The sequence below is a fragment of the Macrotis lagotis genome, chromosome X (genome assembly GCF_037893015.1).
Source record: "Macrotis lagotis isolate mMagLag1 chromosome X, bilby.v1.9.chrom.fasta, whole genome shotgun sequence".
Lineage (NCBI taxonomy): Eukaryota > Metazoa > Chordata > Mammalia > Peramelemorphia > Peramelidae > Macrotis > Macrotis lagotis.
The window spans coordinates 92,637,967-92,665,093 of record NC_133666.1 but is presented as its reverse complement, the minus strand read 5'-3'; the positions used below and the strand labels follow the sequence as shown (position 1 = coordinate 92,665,093).

Here is a 27,127-nt window from a genome sequence, read left to right as displayed (position 1 = left end):
ACAATGGGAGAGAGACTGGGATTCAAATCACAGCTTCACCTTTATAAGATGAGGTAGCGATTAAGTCATTGTAAGTAGCAGGCAAATCCCTTGGAAGTGGGATTTACCTGCGAGAGGGAGCTGAACTAGAGATTCTTCCTGGCTATATATATAGAATCCTATGCATATATATGATACATTAGTATGAATACTGAGTTCTAGAAGAGCTGGAGAATATATTGTTGGACTAGATACATACAGAACAAATTCACACACTGACTTTTGGAGAACCATTTAATGTGATTGGAACATAGCAGCATGTGCTTTAGTTGTGCAAACTTTAGAAAGCTCCAGTAAGAGTGCTTTGGGCAGAGCCAGAGTGATAAAGTACATAAGCATGATTCTTCAGTATTCAAAACAGTAATCAAGGCAGTTCCCTAGCACCAGAAAAATAAAAGAATTCCATATTTTTACTAAAAGGAAAGAGACTTAATCAACATAACTAAAGACAACATAAATAGAGGAAAGAAGTGGGAGGGGGAGGAAAGGGAGGGACAAGGACAAGTTCTCTTCCTTCCAGGGATTCAGCCTAATCTTCCTAGTCAGTTCTTTGACTGTAGTTTGTGTTTTCCTTACACATACACTATATTACAGTTGCAAATAAAGAAGCAGATTATGTACTGTACTTTTAGTAGACTGTCCTAATGTGGTATTGAAGGGGATATTCCTTTGAGGGGAAAAAACAAAGCTAAAATAATGGGTTAATCCACAAAATTAAAACATTTTAATCATTAGTCTAGGACCTAAAGTTACACTGTGAAAAGGTAGAACCTATACAAAGGAGGGATTCAACCAGCCATCTTCTTTTCCTCTAAAAAGGAATAAAAATGACACCCTTAAACGGATTTAAGTTAGCCAAGTCCAGGGTAAAATTATAGGTCTTTTGAAACATTCAAATTTAGACTTTGAGCTATTTACAATTAAACTAGGTTTACTACTTTATTTAGAGTCAATGAGGAAGAATTACTGATTAAAACAAGTCCCTAGAACCAACTGGACCTATAAAAGGCTTATGCACTGTTGCTGTAAACTTTTATCAGTCCCTGAGCTTTGGATCCAGGCATTGGTTTAAACATTCCTTAAATGAGAATAAGTCTGAAATAAATGATAATAAAAACATGTAGACTTACATATAAATATATATACAGAAGCCACCCCAATGTCTTTCTGTCCAGTGTTGGCACAGGGGAAACCACAGTGGGGAGTATGCTGGGGATCTTCTCAGGACTGGATGTTGGTAGAATTGAGGATTGGAGAAGGGACATCAGATCTGGAAGCCTTTGAAAGTTCTCACTGTTGGAAGAGAAAATAAGTCAGCGAGGCCAAGGTGGGGGAGACTGGGGGTTGGGGGTTCAGCTCAATGAGGGGCTCCTCTTTTCCCCTCCCAGCACAGCAGCTCTGGGAAGTCCCAACAGCAGGAGACAATCAAGCTTCTCATGATAACAAGCAGAGAGCAGTGATGTTGCCTTAATTTGGACATGGGTCAGATTGTAGTCATCAATCCCAAGGACATGACTTAGCTGGGGTGTCCGCATGTCTCCCCCAAGTCTCCCTGGGCCGAGAGAGCTAGTAGTACCTGAGAAGCCAGAGCTAGCGGCCAGACCTGCCCCCTCTGTAGACCCTAGCCTGGGCAGATCTACCAATCCCTGGGGGTGAAGGTCCTGTGACCTGCAGATGATTTGATCTCATGCTGGAGCACATGGTATGAGAAGGGAAAATAGGGAAAGGGTGAGTTACAGGAAGATGTTAGTGGAGGTTAGATTGAAAGAAGCAGGGCTAGAGCTGGGAAGACAAGCTGTGTGGGAGGCTCCCGGGGACCCCTTCCAGAGAAGGCCAGGGCTATGGAGAAGTCGGGCCTGGACTGGCAGAGAGAACCAGAGGGTGACCCTTCACATCACAGCCACAATGCTCATTGTTCTGTAACTGGAGCCACTATAGAATGGAATATGATGGTGCTGGAAAAACCATCCAAGCCACCCCCTCCTCCATGATGCCATTGTCATGACATCATGCAGGAGCTCTTCCCCCTGGTCATGGCAGCCTGAGCCATCTATCGACCCATCATATGCTGCTTCCCAGACTTTAACCTCTAGTCTCCACTGGGGCCTGGGAGACTTTTAGCTGAACAGAAGGTGCCGAATGAATGAGGATAGTAAATCACAACTGAAACCAGGCAGTACTCGCATGTTTGCAAGGTGCTTTCCATGCCTGGTTCACTGTTAAAGGTGTTAATGGCTAGCATTAGATATTAGAGAGGGAGGTGAATATCAAACCAAGACACCAGGTTCTCGAAGTAGGATGAACTGTGACCAGCAGCCAAGCTAGGCTGAAGAATCTTGGCGCTTCACTGCCTCAAAATCTCTAAGCAGCTTCATGCAGCGGAGATAGGGAAAGCAGGCAAAGGAGCGTTAACTGGCTTAGAGTCAACGGGAATGAAACAGTCTAGAGTGACAGGGGTTAGTGAGGCATATACTCCATGAAACAACCAGCACACAGGACCAAAGGAATGACATTCTGGAAGCACACAGTCAGGGTTGCATCCCTTCACTCCCCAAGTGGTGACTAGTTGGTTAGTGCTGTCTTCTACGGCGGGGGCTCACACCAGCGCAGGTGCACCAAGCATTCCAGTTGTCAAGAGACCTGCCTGGGTTCTGGAGCTGGGAAGTTATGGCAAGTTTTCATAATGTGAAGCCTGAGACTCCCAAGTTTAAAAGTCTATTCAGGATGCCTTCCTTTTCCCTTACCAAAGGATTCTTTGGGAAATGTGGCTGAGCCCATGGGTTAGTACAAAAGCTTTTCGCAGGTAATGAAGCTGGTAGAGATTAGTTGGGTTTGGAGAAGAAGGGGCATGCAGGGACACACAAACCTGATACCCAACAGATGAGCAGTCAGAGAGGAAAGTGTCCTTCTACAGAATAAAGAACTGAGACAGTTAACAAGAACTCCACCAAGAGAATACTAAGATGGTCAATGCATGAATGATAGAGTTTAAGGGGAATGTCCTTCTGCAACTAAGGAATAGTTCGTCTCAGAGGGATTCAATTTAGATGTCCAATCAACAGTCAACTTCCCTCTTGTACAGGACTTCCCATCAAGGGAAGAATAGCTTCATAGCCCCCAAAGCTGACCCTGTCCTTGTCTAATATCCTATGTGCCCCCTGGGAATTTCCCCATTCCACCCTGACTGTGTGCTCCCCAGGGATTGGTAGATTTTAGAAAAGGAAATTTACCACAAACTCAGAATAAGTGCTGGCTACAGAATTAATGGCGAGGTTAACCTGGAGAGGGGCTGAGTTGGGACACCCACCAGTCAGAATGCTGCCACTCAACTCAATGTTCTCTTGGATGGCTGGCCAAAGTAAGTAAAAAGAAAGAAAAAAAAGGAAGTTAAGTGAAAAAACTATTAATGTTACAATGTCTAAAGTCATCAAAAAAGTTCAAGGTGATTGTCATATATTCTAGATATTGTGATCTTATACTAAAATATTTTGAGGATCTATGATTTCATTGGTGGGTTCTCCCACTAATACAGATTGCAGCCCTTCTATAACTTACTGGATGTCCTCTGAGAGTTGCCTAACCACTTTGCCAGACTTGTATTCCTTTAGCCCAAGGCCCCCTGGAGCAGGAATGTTCTGGAGAGTCATTTATTCAGATGGGGAGTGCTTACTGAATGTGCTCTGCAGAGCATTCCACAAATATCTGACAAGCTCTCCTTCCCAATCCTTCTCCCCTTGAGGACTCAAAGCTGGGAATGAAAGGACCCTTGGAACATCCCAGAACAAGCTCTGCTCCCAGAATCCCCTGAGATAACATCCCCAAAACCTTATCACCCTCATCACCCAGGCACGGCACCACCCTCCTGGGGTCACCACAGTAAGGGTCCAGTTCAGTCTGGCTACACTCCATCAGCATCTTGATTCAAAGTGAACAATTGTAGGAGTCACTATTTTGACAACTGGAACATCAGGGAGTTAGGCTGTCGCATAGGTTCCTGCATTAACAGTGACTGACCTTTCCTCCAGCAAGGGGAGGGTGGGACCCTGGGGAGTGGTAGACAGTCCCAGGGAAGGCAGAGCCCCTGGTGCTATTGGGGGTGGCGGTGCAGACTACGGTGGACTTAAGCTGAAAGGCAAGAGCAGGGAGGTTGGTTAGTGGCACATCTAGGGCCGCAATGCATTAACCCCCACCAACATTTCTGGACATCAGTCTCCTCTCTCCAGAGGAGCAGGTGAGGTCTAATGAAGGACCATAGCTCAATCACCTGGGGATTCTGCAAGGCCTAATGTTCGGCTAGCACAGAGCAACTGCAAGTTATGACCAAGTGAAGAAAAACAATTCTGAATCAAATCTGGGAAAGCAATTCACCTTTCAAGAAATTTAGGGAGTCTACCCCCACCCTCACAGAAAGCAGTCTCCTCTTACCTTGCGGACTTTGCCCGGCATGTTGGAGCCCAGGACACGTCTCTTGTTGGGTGTCCTGCAGGTACTGCCGTAGAGCATCTCAGTTTCTTTTTGCTTGGTTTTCTTGAGTTGCTGCATGAAAGTCATCAAAACAAGTGGTCAGCTCCACTGACCCCATGGGGTGGGCAGGCACGGGGAGGGGATGGACAGATGGGCCACAGGTCAGTAGAAATCTCGCATCACAGAGGGCAGACCAGGGATAACCACTAGTACTGCCCTCCTTCTCCTTCTTCACTTACTCTTTCCTGTTTTGCATTCTCCTTCTCCAGATGATGCAGCTCCTACTGCTACCATCACATACTCCATGAAGTTTTGCCCACTCACCACAAAGGTCTTTGACTGCTCTTGTTCGCACAGTTCATTCCGGGCCTTCAGCTCTTCTTCCAGCTGGGACCACAGAGACAGACCCCAGGATTGCTCTCCAGCCTCTCTCCCATAATGGAGACCCCAAGTGAGCAGTCTGGCTGTACAAGAGCCACATTGCAGTGGGTGTCAGCCCTGCCTTCCTGAGGGACCCAGAGCCCTCATCGCTTCATTTACATCTGAGGAAGAAGGGTTGGATCAACAAGACCCCCAGTCTCCTCCCTGGCTCCATTTGGGAGGTGTATGGTGATGCAAGTCAGCCTTGGTAAAGCAACCAAGGTCTGGGTTGGCGCTGCCCCAGGAACAACAGAACAGGCTGTCTCTGGTGAAGGAAGGGTTATTAGGCAAACTTTGTGGGCTTGCAACCAGTTAATTCCAGAGGAATAAAGCTAAACAAGTTTTCCATTAGGTTGGACATGGTTCAGTTAAGATTTATTAATGAATCCAATTATTTAAAACAAAAAAATTCGCATTCTACCAGCTCTCCCTAGGTAGGGCATTTGCATGAAGTGAGTTAATTCTTGGACAAAGAGAGTCCAGTGGCCAGTTTTCTGGCAGGAAGAATCTACTCCACGATTTTCGCTGAAGACCCAAGAAGCCTACATACCTTAGGGAGAGTTTTTTGGGAGCTTGGCTCTTTGCTTTTCTTCCTTCAGGAGATTTCCACCTCTGTCTGTAAACCAGCTTGGGTCTGAAGCTTTTCTCTGAGGACAAAAGACTTCTGTTAGAAGCTGGGGTCAGTTACTAGCCAGCACAGCAAGAAGTCATTTCTCAAAAGCTCTTTGATCCTTCCAAACCATACTCTTCAGAAGACAGAAAAGAAGGGCCAATGAGGCTCTTTCCCCATACTAAAGTTATCTGTAAGAAAAGAAATGTAAAGTATTCCCCATTCTGGCAGATCCCTTAGCCAGGCTGGTTCGGAAGCCCAGCAGGCCCCCAGGAGTGGGGAGACTCAGTTTGTAGGAAGCTCAATCTCCCTTCATCTGAAAAATGACCTTAAACTCTAAGAAAAGCTTCCAGCTCTCTTCCCACTTCTGAACACCTTCAAACAGTTCTTTGTGGACCTCGTAGTAATGTTTCAATCACACAAGTTCGACATCATGGAGTTGGAGAAGGGTCTCTGTATAATCCTCTGCCATTGGGAAAAAGGTCAAAGTAACCAAGTGCCATCATTCTCTTTACCATTTCAATAGGATTACAATAAAGTCACCATTTCTGAAAACAATTTATGCCTTTCCATTCATCCCATAATAAATAAAGCCTATTTCTTCCTTGACTCGCTGGCATCTGGCCTCCATCTACTAAAACAATCTAAAAGAATTCAATGGCTTCCATTCCTCACTTTTAATTCATCAATAAGCATTTACTAAGGGCTTACTATGGGTGCTCAGGCTATGTGTCCCTATGTACTACAAATAATGTCAATCTATATTTGCATCAGATGAAAGAGCCCTGGAGCAATGAGCATCAACAGAATAAACTCAAACAGAACTTGAGGGAGGGAGAGAGGCCCAGCAGCTGGGAAGGATCTGGACACATCATCTGGAAGGAAGCTTGAGCTATGTCTCAAGGAGAGTCAAATACAAAAACCCCAGAGCTAGGAGACAGAGTGGAATGAATGAGGAAGAAAGGGGTCTGCAAGACTGAGAGAATTCAAGGGTAATGTGTCGAGATGACACACCCAGGAGAAGAGGAAGCTTTTGACAAAAATAAGGAGGATGATGGGAATGGATATGTTTAGATGGAGAGGCATCTGGAATATGCACTTTAAATTGTCTAACAGACAGTTGACAAAATAGGAGAGCCCCCAAGGCTTAGATAAGGATTCCTTGAAAATTATAATTGGGCAAGTTATGAGACCAAGAAATGATAAAACAAAATATAAAGAATAAAGAAAGAAGAAAATGTGAAACATCTCAAAAGAAAAGCAAGATCAAGAAGAGAAATCGAAAATAATTGAACTACCTGAAAACTATGCTCAAGAAAGGAATATTGTTACAATAATACAGTAATTAATTAAAGAAAATTGTCCTGATTTATAACAAAAAAAGTAGAAATAGAAAAAAATTCACCCATCATTCATATGAGGGATCCTAGGAGGAAAACTAACAGGAATGTCATAGTTACATTCTAAAACCTCCAGTTTAAGGATAAAATATTCAGAGTAACAAGAAAAAAAAATTCACATATGGTGGAGTCACAATTAGAATTTCAAGATCTATCAATGGCTACATTAAAAGACCATTAGCAGGGGGCAGCTAGGTGGCACAGTTGGATAGATCATAGCTCTGGAGGCAGAAGGACCTGAGTTTTCAAATCCACCCTCAGAAACTTAATAATCACCTAGCTGTGTGATCTTGGGTAAGTAACTTAATCCCACTGCCTTGCAAACCCGTTCCCCCCAAAAAAGACCATTAGTCTTCGAATACTATGTGTTATAGAGCAAAAGAAATGGAGTTGCAGCCTATCATACCTAGCAAAGTTAAGAATAATCATAAACAACAACAAAATGAACAGCCAGACTTTCAGAATTTTTTATTGCAAAAAGACCTATATATACTTCATAGAAAATAAAGGATACGAAACAAAGATTAGGTAGACAATAAAAAATTAATGCCATGGCACTCAATAAAGACAAATCTACTCTTTATATTGGAAATGTAAGCCATATGTCCAAGTTATTATTAGTAATTAGTTAGTTCGAAGTTAAGACAGGGGTAAAGCCGAGTAGGATGAAACTCTAAAAAGTATAATGATGTGGGAAAAGAAAAAAATTTCTATTACAAAAGAGGTGGAAAAAAGAATTGATAAGGAGTAAATAGATAGGGAAGTAGTGTTGGTAGTTTTAGAAACCTACTCTCATTGGGATTAAAGAGGTAACTATAAACACATACACACACATCTATATAAAATCTAGAAGGTTATAAGAGACTTTTTAAATTCAGAAAGAAATAAGAGGAGATAAGGGAAGGTACTGAATTAGAGAAGGAATTCTTGGAACGGTGGTCAATTAAGGAATAGGAGGGCAAGGTACCAAGAAGAAGTAAAGCAGGAGTGAGGTTGTTGCTTTCAAGAAATGTTATAAAAATCAGAGATATAGATCAAGTGTAAAATTATGTTAAAAAAGGGAAATAGTAATTATTATAGCTTAGAAACATAAAAGGCTAACCAGAGTTACTCAAAAGAGAAAAATAGGAAAACTATACTATATGTCAGCAATATCAATCATTGTTTTAGACTTTAAAATAATTAGAAACATTGCTATGCTGGTAGATTTAGAAAAATGTGAAAATATTTTAACTTACGAAGGATGCTATCGAACTTCAGAGAAACTGAGAATAAGTGGAAATAAACATAGTACAGTCTTTACATTTGTCTATAAATGTATAAGGGTATATATGCATAAGATTATAGATTACATATATATATATATATATATAATACACACACACATAAATGCATGTATGTGTGTGTGCATATCTAACCTTAATTGTAATCATGATAAGCAGATCTGGCGGGGGGGGGGGGGGTTCAGGAAACAGTGTCCAGTGGAGAACAAAAGAAAACAAGGAAGGAAAGAAAAGATGGACAGTTTTGAACCAGTATTGTAGTATTAGATAGGCGTTCTTGAAATGTAAATTCATTGTTTATACTTTGGATCATCTCTTGTTTTGCTTGCATGACAACTTTTCTTACTTTGTATTTAAGTTTAAAAAGATAAAAAAAAATTTGTACAAATAAATATAGCCAATATGAGGAGGAAAGCAGATGGTTTGATGTGGGTACACAGGCTATTCTAAAAGCCATGAGACAAATCATCTCCAAGTAAACCGCCACCTGGACAGTCTCAGGAGCTGGCTTGCTGCCCTGAGAGATAAGGTGAGCCGGAGTCCTTGGGAGCAGTGGCTTGACTCCTTATTCTCAGCTCCCCTCCTGGAGGGAGGTCACCACTGTGGGCCCCAAGGAAGCAAGCCACAACAAATGGTGCCGAAACCCGGGATCCCCCACTGAAGGGCTCTTCAGACTCGAACTCCTCCTTGCTGGCCAAGGTAAGTGCCCCATTTGGGCCTGTCTCTCGATGGCCCCCACTGCCCCAGTGGCCCCACGGCTATTAGAGCCCCTTGTAGTACCTTATCCTAATGGGAAAATCTTCCCCCTTCTTCCCAAGATACGCAAGTACGGGTTCTTAAGCAACTCCTAAGTTCCTGTCCCCTGAAATGCACTGAAAAAGAATGTAAGATAACGCTCCAGGTGGTTTTTGCTTTGGCCCCCTGGATTGAAGCTGGTCACATCCTGGATCCTGATGTTTGGGGGCGTGTTTTGACACTTGCTTGCAGAGCTGATGTTCGTGGTGACTTTTCTCCCCCGCTGCCCTTCTATCCTATTGTCACTGCAATACATGCCTGCCTTTCAGGGAGAGAGAAAAAGCCTCAAGATAACTTACAGGCAGCTTTAGATGCAGAAAAGGCCGGAGCAGAGAGCCCGTGCCACCTCACTGAGGTCCGAGATTAGGGCACTCAAACTGATGAGAAATCCACTTGCCCCCCTCCTCCTAAGCCCTCCCCAGATGCTCTGACAGACAAACCCCCCCCAAAGCCTCCTCGTCTCTACCCTGAGTTGCCTCGGGGAGATGACTGGATCCAACTCCCCCAACACTGTCCCCCAGAGCCACCCTGGACACACAGTAAAATCCCTGACAAGCCCATGGATGATAATCCCTGGGGCCTGAAACTTCAAGATGCTTCCCCTGCCCCCTCACCACCTACAAATGACTTCACAGAAGCCAGCCAGATGAGAGATTCCTGCTGGGGTGCATTTTCCCCCAAGCCAGGACCTTTTGCTCAGGCTTTCCCAGTTAACATTAACCCTACCCCACAAAGACACTTAAGGTGCTATCCCACAGATGCTAAGGTCCTGGAAAGAATAAGGAAGGTCACCAGGGAAGAAGGCCTTAATAGCCCCTACTTGCAAAGCATGTTAGACACTTGGAGCATTGACCTTAATTGCCCAGGGGACTATAAACAACTCATGTGGACCCTTTTAACCCCTGGGGACTTTCTCATGTGGAATGCAGCCTTTTATGATGAATGTGAACAGGCCGAGCGCAATAGTTGCACTGGTGTCCAGCTAACCTTTAACATGCTGGCAGGGGAAGGGACCTTTAGTACTACGAACATCCAGTCCCAGCCCCCCCACCCCAAGGACTTTGATCAGGTCAGGCTCTGTGCACTATGGGCCTGGAGTCGCACACCACGATCAGGCCCCTCTAAAGAGCCCTTGTGCAAACTCATCCAAGGACGGACAGAGCCCTTTTCTGATTTCCTTGCTCTGGTTCAAGAGGCTGTTGAATTTAAAGTCACTCATACAGGAGCAGCCAATGCCCTTACTAAAGAACTCATTAAGGAAGGCTGCTCCCAGGAATGCTGGAGGCTGATTGATCTTTCTAAATCCACTCACTTAGAAGATTGGGTTTTAGCCTGCCTGGATGTGGGGTCTATGACCCATCAAGCCTCTGCCCTAACCCAAGCCCTAGAGACCTTGCAGATACAAGTTCAGAGTGCAAAGACAGGGAACCAAGACAGGAAATGTTATGCATATGGGGGAACTGGCCACCTAGCAGGAGAATGTGCTAATCGGCAGCGCCAATTCCCTGGTGCTGCCCCCAGCCATGGGCCCCAGCCCTCACAGACAAGGAAGCCACGGACACCCTGCCTCAAATGTAAGAAAGGCCTTCATTGGGCTAAAGACTGTCGTTTGGATCTCGCTCTCCCTCCTCCTTCCCCCTCGGGAAACGGGATGTGGGGCAACCCTCAGCCCTGCACCTAAGAGGGAAGGACATCCTCTGGACAGCACCCATTCAACTTGGGCAGCCCAGAATGTCCCTAAAATTGGCTGGGTCAGGCTGGACTGGGGTCATTGACACAGGAGCTGACACCACCATTATCCCTGCCAATCAGGCCCCCAGTGAATGGCCCACTGAAAAAGGACCCACCATCATGGGGGTCTGTGGGGAAACATCCACTCGCATGCTATCCAGAGAACTCCGATGGGAGGACTGGGAAGGTCATTTAGGATCCATCCGACCCCTCCTGGTACCAGGTGCTCCCCATGTCCTTTGGGGAAGGGACCTCTAGAAACAGATGGGTCTCCACATATCCACTGATGTCTCTACCGGTCACCCCCAATTCTAGAGGCCACTGCTCTGCCCCTGCCGTCCTTCCCTCCTTGCCCCTTGCCTACCCCAATGCAATGGAAGGTTGAGACCCTTTTATGGACAGATCAGTGGCCTTTATCTACTATTAAATTGACTACTCTTCGCTTCCTTGTCTCGGAGCAGCTTTCCTTGGGACACATTGTTCATTCCACCAGTCCCTGGAACTCCCCGATTTTTGTTATTCCAAAAGAGACACCTGGAAAATACTGTCTCTTACATGACCTCCGGGGACCCAACAGCCGGCTCATACCCACGGGCCCATTACAGCCAGGTCTCCCTCACCCATTGGCTATACCCAAAAACCAAACCATTTTTGTAAGAGACATTAAAGACTGCTTTTACAGCATTACCCTGCATCCTCAGGATGCTCCCTGCTTTGCTTTTTCCATTCCTGGTAGATACTATGAATCTTCAAATGACCGCTTTCATTGGGTGGTTCTGCTTCAGGGCATGGCAAATAGCCCCATCCTTTGTCAGACTTACTTTGCTGCAGCCCTCAAACCCATCCGTGCCTACCCACATCTAACCTGCATCCACTACATGGATGATATATTATTTTCCCACCCCTCTCCGGCTACCCTTAAGACCATAGACACCTGGGTTATAGAGAGCCTTTCTAATTTTGGCCTGAAAATAGCTCCGAATAAGATTCAGAGGCACCTCCCCCCATTTACCTACCTGGGCTTTATGGTGCATTCTTCCTCAGCCCTCTTAGGCCAGCCAGTCATTACCATTCCAAAGACCCTCACTCTTACTTCCCTCCAGGAGATTTGTGGGAACATTTACTGGCTTTGCCCCTCCCCGCCTGTCTCCACTAAAGATTTGCAGCCTCTTTTTAACTGCCTTAGAGGCTCCCCTGATCCCTTTAGCCCCCTTGTGCTAATCAGCGATGTCGTGGCAGCCATTGACAAAGTTAACTCGGCTTTACGCCTAGCTACCATCTCCCATAGGGACCCTCACAAACCCTTCTCCCTGATTGTCTTTCCACACGTTGCCCTCCTCTGGCAGAGTGCACCCCTGCTTTGGGTACACCTATCACGGTCCTCCCTTCCCAGTATAGCCTCACTGGTGTTGTCCTTGGCTCATCTCATCCTAAAGGGTCGGAAGGCTGCCAAAGTTCATTTCAACCGACCCTGACGAACTTGTCCTCCCCATACCCCTTCACCATATCCGTCACTGCTTTTCTGACTCCCCTAATCTTGCCTTGGCACTCCTGGGCTTTGAAGGCTCTGTTGGTAACCATTACCCACCTGCCCGTCTCAAGGGGATTTCAGCACTCCCCATCAGCACACTCCCCTTCTCATTTCCCTCCTCTCAACCCATTGCATAGGCTTATGTAGTCTTTACAGATGCAAACAGAAAGCACCCAAGCTATGTCATCTACAAAAATTGCTCTGTTTTGTTCACTCCTAAGAGCGCTCACAGCCAGTTGGTGCACTGGGGAGAACTGCAGGCCCTAGCCTTGGTCCTTGCCTGGTTCCCCTCTGATCCCATCAATATTTTCAGTGACAGTGCTTACGCTGTGCAGACGCTTTCTAGCCTCCCCTTTGCATCCCTGCCCCCAGAATAGGCCAACCTTATCTCCACTCTGATGCATTACTGCCAGTCACTTCTACACAGCAGAGCAGCACCATGGTTCCTTTCCCACATCCGCTTACATACCTGGCTGCCAGGCCCCTTGTCTGCAGGCAAATGTCTCCTGGACAGTCTTATCTTGTTAACTGCCCCCTCTGACCCTCTACAGCAGGCAAAGGAGCTCCACCGCAGGTTTCATTTCTCCCCAGCATCCCTACACTGTCTTTACCCTGATTTAACCATTGAAGCATGCAAACACCTCTCTCGACAGTGCAGTAAGTGTGCACCCTTTTTACCCCTCAGCCCACTCACTAGGACAGGAGTCAACCCTCACGGGCTCAGACCCACCTCTTTGTGGCAGGCTGATGTCACTCATTTTGTGCCTTTTGGCTGGCACAAATACATATTTACTTGTATTGACACTTTTTCTCACTTTCTTTTTCCTGAAGACATGACTTCTAAAACTTCCAGAGCAGTTGTCACTGCTTTGATGGCCGCCTTCTGCACCCTAGCGGTCCCTCACACTATAAAAATAGATAATGGCCCCTGCTTTACCTCTTCCCCCTTTGCCACATTTTGTTCCCAGTGGAGAATTAAACATGTCACGGGAATCCCTCACAACCCACAAGGCCAGGCAGTTCTTGAACGGATTCACGGCATGTTAAAAACACTCTCCTAAAACAAAAAGACAGTGATGCCCACACCTGGTGTGGCCCAACAATTGCCCTGCACGGGACCCTCTTTACTATGAACTTCCTGACTTTTGATTCTGAAGGGTTTTCCCCCACCTTTAAACACTGGGGGGCCCTTTTCCTGGCCACGCCTTTGCCCATGGTTCACTGGAAGGATCCTATTTCTAACAAATGGAGGGGACCTGACCCTACTCTAACAAAAGGGAGAGGGTTTGCTTGTGTTTTTCCCACAGATTGCACTGACCTGCTGTGGATTCCCAAGCCTTTGATCCGGCTTGCCTCTCGAGATGACGCCCCACATCGCAGCCCTCACCAGAGATGCAGAGAATGTTGCAGAACAACAGTAGATGAGACCCAAGATGCAGAGGACCGAGGGGGAGGAGGCAATTTCCCCAACCTCCCACAGTGCTCCAGCACCAGCTCACCTTGGCAAAAAGAGCAATGAACGTTAAACCCAGAGGACACTTGTATCTTCACCAATTCCTCATTACTATGTTGTTCATGCTGAATACCCCCCAAAGTACAGGCCACCCCCTGATGGGCACTTATTCCCCCCCCCCATTTCTTTTCACCTGTAGGTTATGATGCATCTCTCTTCCCTGTGCTCTTTGCCAGTGGTGGAACTGTGGGTCTCCCCACACTCTCACAAGAAGAACAAGCAGCCACACCATTTCCCGGGACTCTTAACATTTCCAATTCTGTTGGTTTCACCTTTAACTGGTCCTTTGCACACCCATAATGGGTCCCGCTCACCCGCTCATTTCAAGGGGACTTTTTTGCCTTTGACTCTTCTGACATAAGATTCCTATCTGGAAGTCTATGGGGATACAATGATACTGGTGTGTGCTGGCCCAAGGATTTTAGAATATTGTACTATGGACCTGAGAATACTAGACCACCCCAAATTCCACACTCTCCTCCCTGCCCTTTTCTCCCTAACATTGGACATTCCCCCCGGTTCTGGTCTCCACAGATCCCCCGGGCCCCATGGGCCCCTTTGCCTTCTGCATCCATTCCCAGCTCAGTATCTATTCTGATTTAGATGAGGGTGGGGCACCCCCATTCAGATATAGACCCCCTCATATACAAAATACACCGCCCTGTCTCAGGCCCCTCTGTGCTGCCCTTCAGCCTGCACAGACATTAGACCTCTTTTTTCATGAGAGGGCTTGTCTGGTATAATGGAACTTGGGGGAAAATGGACCCTAGGCGGTCCAAGCTAGCACTGGTTGAACCTAAAATACAGCCAGAAAAATAAGTATATTTTACACAGTCAGGTCTGTCTCACACCCCCATTTTTCTGGGTAGCTACCAATCTGACCCCTGACCACTCTGATATCCTGAACTGCTCCAGTAATAATTCTTGCTATCTTACCTCCTGCACCCTGCCTGATGCTGACACACATGTCCTGGTCCATACACTCAGGTATCTATGGATACCTGTGACCACTGATGGGTGGAGTCAGCAAGTTACAATCTATCACAGGGAATCCCAAGCCATTGGTCTACTTGCCCTGCTCATAACATCACTTATTACATTTATAGCTTCTGCAGCCACCACCCTTGCCACCACCCCACGGCCGGAGGATATAGAGCACATGGTCAGACAAATGGCTAGAATCTTTCACCAGCAAAATGAGGTTAGTAATCTCCTGAGAGGAGCTATCCTTAACCTAAACCAACAGCTAGCCCTCATTTATTAGCAAATCTCTTTTGTGGAACAGCAAATTAGGACCATGTGTGATCGAAGATATACCTCCTTTTGTGTGACACCATTCCTTGTAAAAAACCTTTCCCATGCTCAAACTCTCAATAGGCAGCCTTCCTCCCACTGGGACTCCCACTTGCAATCCCTGCTTCCCAACGTGGCATATAAGGTCCTGGACTTCAATGACATGGTCATCCGACCACGACTAGATAGTGTTTCCGTAGACATGCTCTTGCATGATTTTTTTAGCTGGACTTCCCAAACCAAAATTATTCTTGGGGTTCTCATTATTATTTGTCTATTACTCCTTCTCTGTTCTTTGATTAACCGGCGCGGAGCTGTAAAAGCCCTCATCGGCTGTGTCATGACTATCCAGGCCCTCCAGGTCCTAAATGAAAAATGGGGGGGGGGAGATGTGGGTACACAGGCTATTCTAACAGCCATGACACAAATCATCTCCAAATAAACCGCCACCTGGACAGTCTCAGGAGTTGGCTTGCAGCCCTGAGAGATAAGGTGAGCCAGAGTCCTTGGTAGCTAGACATTCCGTCCCACTGACCAAGGGCACTAGACACAGCTGTGCCTTATCATCTCCCTAAAGTACCCCCCATCTTGTAATGCAAGAAGCTGCATGTACACACCTCTTGCACTTCCCCCAAACTACCTCATTTTTCTTTGCTCTACCCCTGAAGACTTAACAGTATATATGTAATAGCTAAGCAATAATAAAATTGAACTGGAGGCATAAGGCAGTAGTGGCTTGACTCCTTATTCTCAGCTCCCCTACTGGAGGGAGGTCACCACTGTGGGACCCAAGGAAGCAAGCCACAAGAGTATGAGATAAAGATCTCACAACAAAAATACATAAAGTACTGAAATCTATTAGAATATAAGCCATTCCCATTTGATAAGTGGTCAAAAGATCTAAACAGGCAATTTTGCAACTCAGAAATGAAAACAATTTATATTCATATGAAAAAATGTTCTAAATCCTTAGAGAAAAAAAATTCAAACCACCTCAATATATTGTTTTACATCTTGGCTAAAATGATTGAATGGGAAAGTAATAAATGTTGGAGAGATCATGGAAAAATTGGGACACTAATTCATTATGATGGAATTTTTAACTGATCCAATCGTTTTGGAGAGTGATTTGGAATTTTTCCCAAAGAGTTATTATAAACTGCCTATATATACCCTGACCCAGCAATACCAATAATCTTTATGTTTTAAAATCTTTTTAGTAGCTCTCTTTTCTGGCAAAGAACTGGAAATTGCAGGAATATGCATCAATTGGGGAATGACTGAATAAGTTGTATATGATGAAATACTACTGTGCTATAAGAATGATGAGATAAGTGTTCTTGGAAAAATGAGAAAGTTGCATATGAAATAACGAAGAGCAACTGAACAGAGAATGAAAAACACATTGTATATAGTAAGAGCAATATTATTTTAAGAACAACTTTGACTAAGTTATTTTAATTACTTATATGAACCCAAATTAACTATAAAGAACATATGAAGACAGATTCTATCCGCAGAAAAAGAATTTTATATGCATACACACATATTTGTCAATTTCTAGGATAGGGGAGAAGATAGAAAAAAATTACATAATTGTGTTTATGTTTGAAAGAAATAGCAAATTGTTCATAGATCTTAAGATTCATACAGAAGCATCTTTCTTATCATACTGTTATGGAAATGTTTTATTTAATAACTATGTATTAATGTGAAAAAAGGAAAAGTAATCAATACAAAATATTTGTTAAAACTAGAAAATGTGTGCAATTTCCTTTTTCATTCCTCAGAAACTATGCTCATTTCATGCCTCTAATCACACCCCTTTCCTTTTCCTATGATGACTTGGTCATTTCACCAAGGAGATTCAGAACATCTGACAATCTTCAACAGCATTTTTGCATCATCTTTCCTCCATTTGAAGGACAATAGCCTTGCTCCTTGTTATGGGTAATCCTTCCAACTTTAACCTTGATGCCAATGACTCCTACATCTTTCTTTAAGGTCTTGCTCTTATCATTCCTTGTCTCTCATTCATCTTTAATCACTCCTTCACTATTTCTTTGGTATTGCCCTACAAATGCACCAAGGCCTCCCAAACCCTAAAAGAGTCTTCTATGCCTTTCCTTATCTGCTCACTCGGGGTACACTTCCCACCTCTCCTCTTATGAAGGTCCTTGACATCTCAGCGCTTACCAAATCTTTTGCGATTCTCTCTCTTCTCAGCTTCAGGGGCTTACCAGACATTTTAAATTGTTTTCTTGGTTCTTCTCCCCCCCCAAATATTCATTCTCTGCTGCCAGCTCCTCAATCTCTGAAGAGAAGTACCTTCCTTTATGGTCTTGCCCTTCACATGGATAGTTTCAGGAATCTCTTCCATACCTTAACTCCCTATTTTCAGCTCTACCTTCTCTTCAGTGGCCTACAGGACATATATACCTTCAGCTTTAACTTACTTTCTCCTCCAAAACCTGCTCCTTTACTTGGGTCCATCTTTTCTATTAATGACACTACCATTTGCCTCATCTCATGTTGGAATTAGGGTTAACAGGTTCTCACCTATCTAATTAGCAAAACCTATTGGAGAGCACCCTGTCACATCTCTGTCATCTCTTCTCGCTATTCATCACTCTTGCTATCTCCTTAGTACAAATCCTCACTTAAAATATCTGAACTACAACAGCTTCCAAACAGGTTCAACAATTCAACAAATGTTTATCAAGCACCTACTATGTGCAAGAAACACGACCTCCTACTATAAGAGGCACAGAGACCCAGATTCAAAGGAAACGACCTGGATTCACAAGCCCTTCTTCAGACATAAACTGGATGATGATCCAGGCAATTCTGACTAAGTGGCAAAAATATTGCAAGGGGGAGAAGGAAAATTTTCTAGTTCATGAAGCTCCCCCAAATGAATGAAATAACTCAGGACCTGCCTGCTTTTCCACCCTTCTGCCAACCCTCAAACTGTGCCAATGTCCTGTGTGAACTCTGGGAACAAGTTGTTTGTTTCTGAAGTTATTCTGGGGATGGGAGAAAGGGAAGTATAAACAAAGAAATAGCCATGAAGCTATTTCAAAAAGCCAGTGAAGATGTTAGGGAAGAGGTGGAACCTGCTCTGAGCTTTACAGGAAAGAGGATGAAGACACACAGATGCAGAGGCAGAGATGATGGAAGGTAGGATATAAGGAAAAGTGGCTGCTTAAAGTGACTGCAAAGATGGATGAGAAACAGATGGCCAAGTCTTCACACTGCTAACATTTCAAACTTCTTCAACCCAGATTTGGTTATTCCATCAATACTCTGCTCCAAACCCTTCACTTTAACTTTCTCCTGTCATCCTCTTAGGAGCTTGTTCTCCTTGGTCTGTGTTTAAAGGCTCTCTACAATGTGGTACCAACCACTCTATTCCAGTCTCATCTTTCTACTTTATGTTCCAGACAAAGTGGACTAGTACCCTAGCTCATTCCCTGTGTGTCTATCCTGGCTCATTCCCTGTGCTTAGAAATTCCCAGAAATTCACTGTAATAGTGAAAAAAAGTCCAATCAATTGTCATTTTTTTTAAAGAAAATCTTTCTTGATCTCTCTAATAGAGACATAATATTGTACAGTAGTAATATCACATTTCAGACCTCACAAAGCACTCTGTACCATAACACACACACAAATGTATATATTTATTATTTGTAAATAATGTTACATCTTCCCTACTAAACTAAGAGCAGGATATGCCTTACTTATGTCATATTTACACTCTAATTGTAGGGGCAGCTAGGTGGCACAGTAGATAGAGCATCTGCCCTGGAGTCAGGAGTACCTGAGTTCAAAGCTGGCCTCAGACACTTAACAATTACCTAGCTGTGGGGCCTTGGGCAAGTCACTAAACCCCACTGCCTTAAATTAAAAAAAAGGAAAAAAGAAAAGAAAACCTTAAACTCTAATTGTATCTACTTTTGTCTTTAAGAATATTTTTGAAACCCTTTCAAAAATGTTATTTGTTACATAGGCTGGCTCTCTGACAAGGAAAGACTGTAAAAAAGCCAAAAATACATCAAATAAAAAGTTATTTTTGATTAATTTGAAATTTTTTTGGAGGCAATCAAGGTCAAGTGTTATGCCCAAGGCCACAGCCAGTAAATGTCTGAAGCTGGATTTGCATTTGGGTTCTCCTGACTCCAATGCCCCAACAAAATATTTTTTTAAATACTTTTGTCACCTCCCTGCATTCTTCTGTAGCAGTGGTGGTGGACTGGTCTTACAGGTATGGAACCCTGCATAGAGTCAGATTATATTTTTTGAATGCATTGAACAGGGGCGGCTGGTTGGCACAATGGATAGAGCTAGGAGTTAGGAGTACCTGAGTTCAAATCTGGCCACAGACACTTAATAATTACCTAGCTGGGTGGCCTTGGGCAAGCCACTTAACTCCATTTGCCTTGCAAAAAAAAACCCTAAAAAAAAGAACGCATTGAACAATTTTGTAGATTTTTTTATTTTCCTCTTTTGTAAAAAAAAAAAAAGTTGTCATATGGGATGACTCTTTGGAAGAGGCAGTGTCAAAAAGCAGCAATTAAAAAAAGATTAATGCTTTGTAAAGGGTATTTTTTAAAAATACTGTAAAAATACTGAGCATCCAAGTTTCTCATGCTTATCTACAAAATTATGTGCCCCATAGCAACCATCAATTAGGGAGCAAAGGCTTTTCTCTACTCCTGGCTATAGAAGCACTTTTTCCCAATAGAGAGCCAGTTCCACGCAGACTGCTTCAACCACTTTTTTCATGTTCTGCATCCTTAGCTCCTCCAATCGATCCACTTCTGATTGCAGCTGCAAAAGGAAGAAATACCAGAAAATGCTCACCTTAATTTGGAGCACAAGGGGACCCCTCCTCCACTCACCAAGAGCCCATTGCCTCCCAGCATCCGGCAATGCACCCAGCACCTCCAGCGTCTGGCAGCACTGTGTTGCCATCTCTAAGCATCCTTTGCCTTCCTATACACCCAAGGTCCTGCCTGAACAGCAGCAGCGCATTGAGCAGAGGGCAGCAGCCACACCACACCCAGGGAGGAGAGCCAGAATGCACGGTGGGAATTTCCACGATGAAGGTGTGAAGGATATTCCCTACATCTTGCACATGCTATTAAGGAATTACAGACGTGTCTAAAATAGCTTTAACAGTAATGGAGTTTTATATTCTGGGATGAGGATTCAAAATCTATGAAAGTTAAATGTGATTTTGAAAATCCACAGCATACTCATGCGTACACCCACACCAACACTTGGAATGACCACTATTTTCTGAGAAAATAGCTCAGCCCCACTATGTCACCCTCAGCACATCATTTTTAAGAGGTGTCTAACTCCCCCTTACCGATTTCCTTATATTAGCCTTTGACCTGGTCATGAACATGGGCAGTGCTTCTCTCTCCACAGGGGGTATCTGTAACCGGTCCCAGAGTTCTCTGATTCGAGATCGCAGGCCCTCACACAGGGTTTCATTCTGAGCTTTCTGCATTTCCAACTAAAGCAGGAAAAAGTAAAAAATGATACAAAGCAAAGCCACCTAAGTCTTACACCTTCCCAAAGAAAAACAACTTATAATATTGTATTTCAACTTTCAAATACATCTTATTAAGCTGATTGAGTCATATAGTCCCAAGTTATTTTTTTGAAAGTTAAAGGTGCACAAAAGAAACAATGATCTACTGTTTGACAGATCCAAGATCATTAGCTTCTGGGACAAGAACTCACCATTGACAAAATTTGTTGGGAAAACTGAAAATAATATGGTAAAAATAAGGCATAGACCCCATCTCATAATGCTTTACCAAAATAAGGTCAAAAGTGGTACAGGATTTATATATAAAGGGAAATACCATAGACCAATTAACAAATCAAGAAATACTCTATCAGATCTATGGAAGGGGGAGAAATTTATGAGTACAAGAAATAAGAGTATGTTATAAATTGCAAAATGGATGATTTTTCCTATATTAATTAAAAAATTTTTGCACTAATAAAACCAATGATTTCAAGATTAGAAGAAAATCAGTGTCTCTGATAAAGATCTCGTTTCTAAAATAGAGAATTGAATCAAATTTATAAGGTTACAAAGTTGTTCCCCACTTGATAAATAATCATAGATATGAACAGGTAGTTTTACATCAAAGGAATGAAAGCTATATATAATCATATGAAAAAATGCTTCAAATCATTATTGACTGGAAAAATGCAAATTAAAACATGAGATATACCACCTCACACCTAAGAGATTGGCTAAAATGACAAAAAAGGGAAAATGATCAATGTTGCAGAAGTTGTGGAAAGAATGGGGCATTAATACACTGTTGGTGGAGTTGGGAACTAATCCAATCCTTCTGGAGAGCAATATGGAACTAGGCCCAAAGAGCAATAAAACTGATCATGATCATATCCTTCGACTGAGCAATACCAATATTAGGCCAACATCCAGAAGAAATTATGAAAAATGGGAAAAGGCCTACATGATCCAAAAATACTTATAGCAGCTCTTTTTGTAGTGGCAAAGAATTGGAAATTGAGGGGATACCCATCAATTGGGAAATGAGTGAACAAATAACTGTACATGAATGTTATGGAGTGCTATTGTTCTATAAGTAGTCAGACTCTAGAGAAGTATGGAAAGAATTCACCAACTGATATTGAGTGAAGGGAGCAGATCCAAGAGAACATTAACAACATTGTGAGCTGATAAACCTTGATAGATGCAGATCCTTCCTCTCAGCAGTTCAGAGAGCTAGGATAACCCTAGGAGACCTATTAGGGATTACACTATACATAGTGAATGAAAAAAAAAACTACAGAATCTTTTTTGAGATGTTATTTTCTTTAATAATTACTAAGCTGTTCACTCACCTTTCATTATTTTCTTGACATCACTCATTTTCTCTTCCCAATTTTTACTCTACTTCTCTTAAAATCTTTTTTGAACTATTCCACAGCCTGACACCAATTCATATTTTTCTTGGAGGCTTTAGTTATAGGAGCTTTGACTTTGTTATCTTTTGATCTTGTCACCATAGTAATTTTTTATGGTCAGATTTTTTTTCTGTTTGCTAATTTTTCCAGCCTATTACTTGACTTTAAGTTAAAGTAGGGCTCTGTCTCCAGGGTGGAAGGCCCATTGCCCCAAGCTTCAGGGAGTTTTGTGCCACTGTTTTCAGAAACATTTCTAGGGATCTGTAAGTTCTCAGATCTTCCAAGGTGGTAGGATCTAAGGAGAGGTGCTAACTTCTTTCCTGGCCAATGCTCTGGGCTGTGAGTGACCACAAGCACTCTGTTCTACTCTAAGTGCAAGGAGGGTCCCCACTCCCCTTAGTCAAAAGTTTGCTATTGCTCCCCCCATCCCCACCTTGGGATTGCCACCCAAGGACCACAGCCAAGATCTGAGAATGGGCAAAGCAATAGAGTCCTTTGCCTCAAAGCTAGCAAAGAGGACTCCCTCTCCCATAATCTCCTTCTGACCAGTTGTTTAAACCCCTCACTTTCTATGGGCTAAGAGCTTGGGAAGCAGCTTTGGCCTCAGATGATTCAGTGGCTCTCAAAGCCTGCTCTGGATTTGCTAATGCCCGTCTGCACTGGTCGCAGGCGAGACAGTTCTTTCCTGCTGACCTTCTAAATTGTATCTGGATCTGTGTTCTAGATTAAGAGGTCACTGCTGCCCAATTCAATCATCCCAAGGCTGCTCCTGCTCTGACAGAGCCCTGTCAGGCTGGCAAGGCCTGTGCCACTCTCTCACCTGGCTGCAACAGCATTTCTTGCAGACCTCATTGTTGTCTTGGGTTTGGAAAATTGTTTCACTTGTCTTTTTTATGGGCTCTGTTGCTTTAGAATATTTTTAGAGTCATTATTTAAAGGTATTGGGGGGGGATATGGGGGGAGAGCTCAAACTTTACTTCACAAGCTTCGCTCCACCTCTTGAACTCCAACTTTCAATTCCATATTTGTATATTTACGTTTTAGTCAATTTTTGGAAAACTGGAATATAAACGTTACTGATAGTTTTGTTTACTTTTGTTTAACTTTTCCTTCTTCCACTGCCTACATATTTTCTTAGCAACCTTAAACAAAAACATCAAAAAAGGGAATTTTCTGAAGTGTACAAGTTTATCAAGAACTTCCCAAGTCAGAGCTCAGAATCCTAATTCTAAAAACAAAAGTTTCAAAGCCAATGACCATAAACTCCTCCAGCACTTATGTTATATACTCAATTTGAAAGCAACTTGATGTAAATGAACAATGCCAATATACCATCTCCCACCCATAAAATTAGTAAAAATGGAAAGATGTAATGTTGATGGCAATGAGGAAAAATAGACTTACTGCTGAATCACTAAAGCTGTAAATTGGTCCAATCATTACAGAAAGCAATTTGGAATCAAAGAGCAATGTCATAAAATTGTTCTGGCCTTTGCAGTAGGACTCTATTGGGTGTGTGTCTCTCAGAGATTAATCACAATAAGAAAAGAACTATCACCTGCCCCAAAATATTCCTAGCTACTTGTGTAGGGAAAAAATTGAAACAAACTGTGTACCCATTGAGAAATAACTTAATGCATTTTGATTATGAATACAGGGGACTAACAAAAGCGAATAATCCAAAGAATTCTAGAGACATAGATGAAATAATTCAGAGGAGAAAAGAACCAAAATTCTCCTTCTCTCTCCTGATAGCACAGCTAGGTAATTGCAACAGCTATGTAAATCAAGGTAACTTTAAATGGCAACAAAAGTCAGATAAAAATCTTGAATAATATTGGCAATAATGTAACCAATAACAAACATGACTTTTCTTAACAGACAAAAAAACCTAGCATAATGTACACATTAAAATTTTGTTATTTTACTTGTTTTCAGGTATAGTAAATCGTGGAAGATTTGACTGGGATGGGGGGAAACCAAATACAATCCACAAAGGAGCTTATTTACCTGTCAGAGTAGTGTTTGGAGCGCAGCTAATGTTCTCCAGTGACAGGCAGAATGCATCTTCCTCTTCACACACCACATCTCTCTCAAAGCTGGTGTCGGGGGTGTGGTCTACTTCTTCCATACAGAGAATGATTTGCCTCTTTGTGCTGATAAATTCCTCCTGTCTGCTTGCCTAGGAAAAAGTAAAGCAGTAATGAGGCTGTGCACAGGTGAGCTGCCCAGCCAGATGGGGGGGGGGGGAGGGTGTGGTACCTTCGTTTCAGCCAGGGCCTTCAGGTACTGCCTGAACTGGTCCAGCTGCTCCAAGCTGGGGACACAAGTAGCATCAATGCTATAGGGTGTCATACAAAGAAACTCACAAAAGTCTTGGTCTCGTTCTTGAAGCAGCTTCAATTCTTGCATTATCTCCTTCTTCTTCTTGAGCATGACTTCAACCTGAGTGCACAAATCCTTTTCCAGCTGTAAGATGGTGCTCTCTTCTTTCTCCTGCATCAAAAGAGGTGTAAGGTCCCCAATGACTTTCCTCAAAATCAAGCAAGATTTTGAGGAACACACAGTTTAGTCTGCTGGATGAGGGTCAACTTGGCTAAAGTCAAAGATTCTATCATAGAACTGGTTTTATCATTCAGCTATATCCACTCAGTCCAATGGGAGCTTCTCAAGGGGAACTAGTAGTCTTTTTGTTGGCTTGAAGGGGTACTGGGTGAACTGTTTATTGGCAGGGGTCCCATGGGCAGGTTCCTAGATGGTCTAACACTCCTCCCACCCAGACCATTACTGTTTTGTCCCTCATTCTACAAGCTGTGGCCACTTCTCAGAGCTGAGGCTCAACTTCTGACAAACAGCTCTCCAGAACAAGCTCAGAAAACTTACTTCAAAGGCTTCCCGGCTCAATTCCCCACACAGGGTATCAAGCTCTTTTCGACAAAAGCTGATCCTTTTTAAGAGCCTCTGCTTTAGACTCTCTTCTTCTGCCATCATCAGGTGCAATAGATCCTAGAGCAAAAGAGTCACCCAAAGAAGGATTAGGGGAGCTGGCAGGTCCCCTACAATAGGTTCACCCAACCATTTATGAGAGGACAACAAATAACCAACAAGAACAACAAATAGCCTTTTTCGCCCGTCCAGCCATTGTGGTGGAAGCTCGGCTGTCATCTCATCATGTCCTCTCATAAAACATTTAGAATCAAGAGGTTCCTGGCCAAGAAACAGAAGCAGAATCGTCCCATTCCCCAGTGGATTCGGATGAAAACTGGCAATAAGATCAGGTACAACTCAAAGAGGAGACACTGGAGAAGGACCAAGCTCGGGTTATAAAGAATGGCCAGGGAAATGAAAGACATTCTACACCAAGACCACCTACCCCTCCCTACCATTGCACCCATACATCCACCCATTCATTCATCCAGCCATCCAGCCATCTATCACTTAAATCGCCTCATTGCCCCCAATAAGAAGTAATTACTACTGCTGCCCCTCCCATTTTGGAAACCTGTCTGCCAAAGTGCAGATGTCAAAGAAAACCCCCAGCAAAGTATTCGACTTGTCTTGCCCTTGAATGTCTTCATCTCTTGCATCCATTCGTTCAGTAAACTGTGTATTGTGATATAGTTTAAATTACTGTTCTCTCCATCTCTGTGTGGCATTTGTCTGTTTGAGGTTATGCTTAAGAGGCAGAGATCATCCCGCAACAAGTTATTCCTGTCAAGAAAAACCAAGCTCAAGCCCTGCCTCAAACAAGCCTTCACAATAACCTCTCTACGTTTTGTTTTGTGTTCTAAGGAGTTAGAAGAGAGCACCTACCTCATAGGGTTGTTGTGGGGATCTAAGATTTGCAAGCCTTCAGCAGAAGCCTCCAGTGCTGCTAACCCGGAGCTGTCTCAGCCAGATTATGCGCAGCTGACTGTGTGCATTTCTCTAACTCACAGTCAGAGAAGTAGCCTGTTTGACCCCCTGCTTATTTCATGCAATAAGCCGTCTTTGTTCCTTGTTGGGAGGTGGTAAATTAAGTGTTGGCAACTTTCTTAAAAGTTGTCGGTTATTTGTGTGTTTGGGAAAGCCCAACTTTTTTGTTAGGAACTAGACCTGGTCCAGGTGAATGGCTTCATAATTTTCTGAAGATGCAATTTTGCTAATAAAGGGCTTCTACAAAAATAAAAAAGAAGAACAAATAAAAACAAAGCTACATAACTTTATGTACTTCTTCACAACCTCCATCCTCTGGAGGCTCTGGTCCTCTGGAATTCCAATTATTTCCCAGATTTTTTGAAGATGGTTTAGGGCTTTTTGAAGACATGCAACTGATTCCTCGGCCAGCACTTCACTAAAGAAGGACATAAATCAATCAGTACTAGCCCTGGAATCAGGAGGACCTGAGGCACTTAATCCCTGACTGTGTGACCTTGGGGAAGTCATTTAACCACACTGCCTTGCAAGAAAAAGGACATAAATCTGAGAAACTCCAAGACTAAAAGTCATGTTTACATTTGTAAATTTGTATTTGTACCACCAGTGTTTAGCCAGTAAACATTTGATCTTTTTTAATCCACTCACTTTTATTTTATTTTAATTTATTTCTCTTCTAATCACATGTAAAGACAGTTTTCAATATTCGCTTTTTTATTTTTTATTCTCATTTTGTACAAGTTTTTTTTTACATTGATAAAATATACTTGTTTACAAGTAAACAAAATACCCCTCCTCCCATGAATATACATAGACTTGCTTGGGCAAAAAAGTAAAGGGGAGAGAAAAAAAATTAAAATTAAAAAAATAATAGCAATAATTGTAGGGATGGCCAGGTGGTGCAATGGACGAAGCACCAGCCCTGGACCCATGAGCACCCGAGTCCATATCCAGCCTTGTAAACCCAATAATCACCCAGCCAGGTGACATGCAAGCCACCCGATCCCCACTGCCCTGCAAAAACCAAAAAGAAGAAAAAAAAAAGACCCAAATAAAATAAAATAGTAATAATAGTAGGGGTGGCTGGGTGACAGACAGAGCATTGGCCCTTGAGCCAGGAGCACCTGGGTCCGAATCCGGCCCCAGACACCCAAAGATCACCCTGCTCTGCG

At 43.3% G+C, this 27,127-nt stretch overlaps 1 protein-coding gene and 1 pseudogene across 1 annotated transcript; one reads left to right on the top strand and one right to left on the bottom strand.

Annotated features, from left to right (window-relative positions):
- Positions 1 to 1,188: 1,188 nt before the first annotated feature.
- LOC141498763 (protein regulator of cytokinesis 1-like) lies at positions 1,189 to 26,282 on the bottom strand (annotated as a pseudogene).
- On the top strand, positions 25,212 to 25,405 carry LOC141500444 (large ribosomal subunit protein eL39). The gene has a single exon (XM_074203611.1). The coding sequence runs from the start codon at positions 25,212 to 25,214 to the stop codon at positions 25,365 to 25,367; it is 156 nt and encodes a 51-aa protein (XP_074059712.1). The 3' UTR covers positions 25,368 to 25,405.
- Positions 26,283 to 27,127: the final 845 nt, after the last annotated feature.

Bases quoted from the DNA above. Each gene is read 5' to 3' on its own strand.
- LOC141500444 (XM_074203611.1), top strand. From the start codon at position 25,212: ATGTCCTCTCATAAAACATTTAGAATCAAGAGGTTCCTGGCCAAGAAA.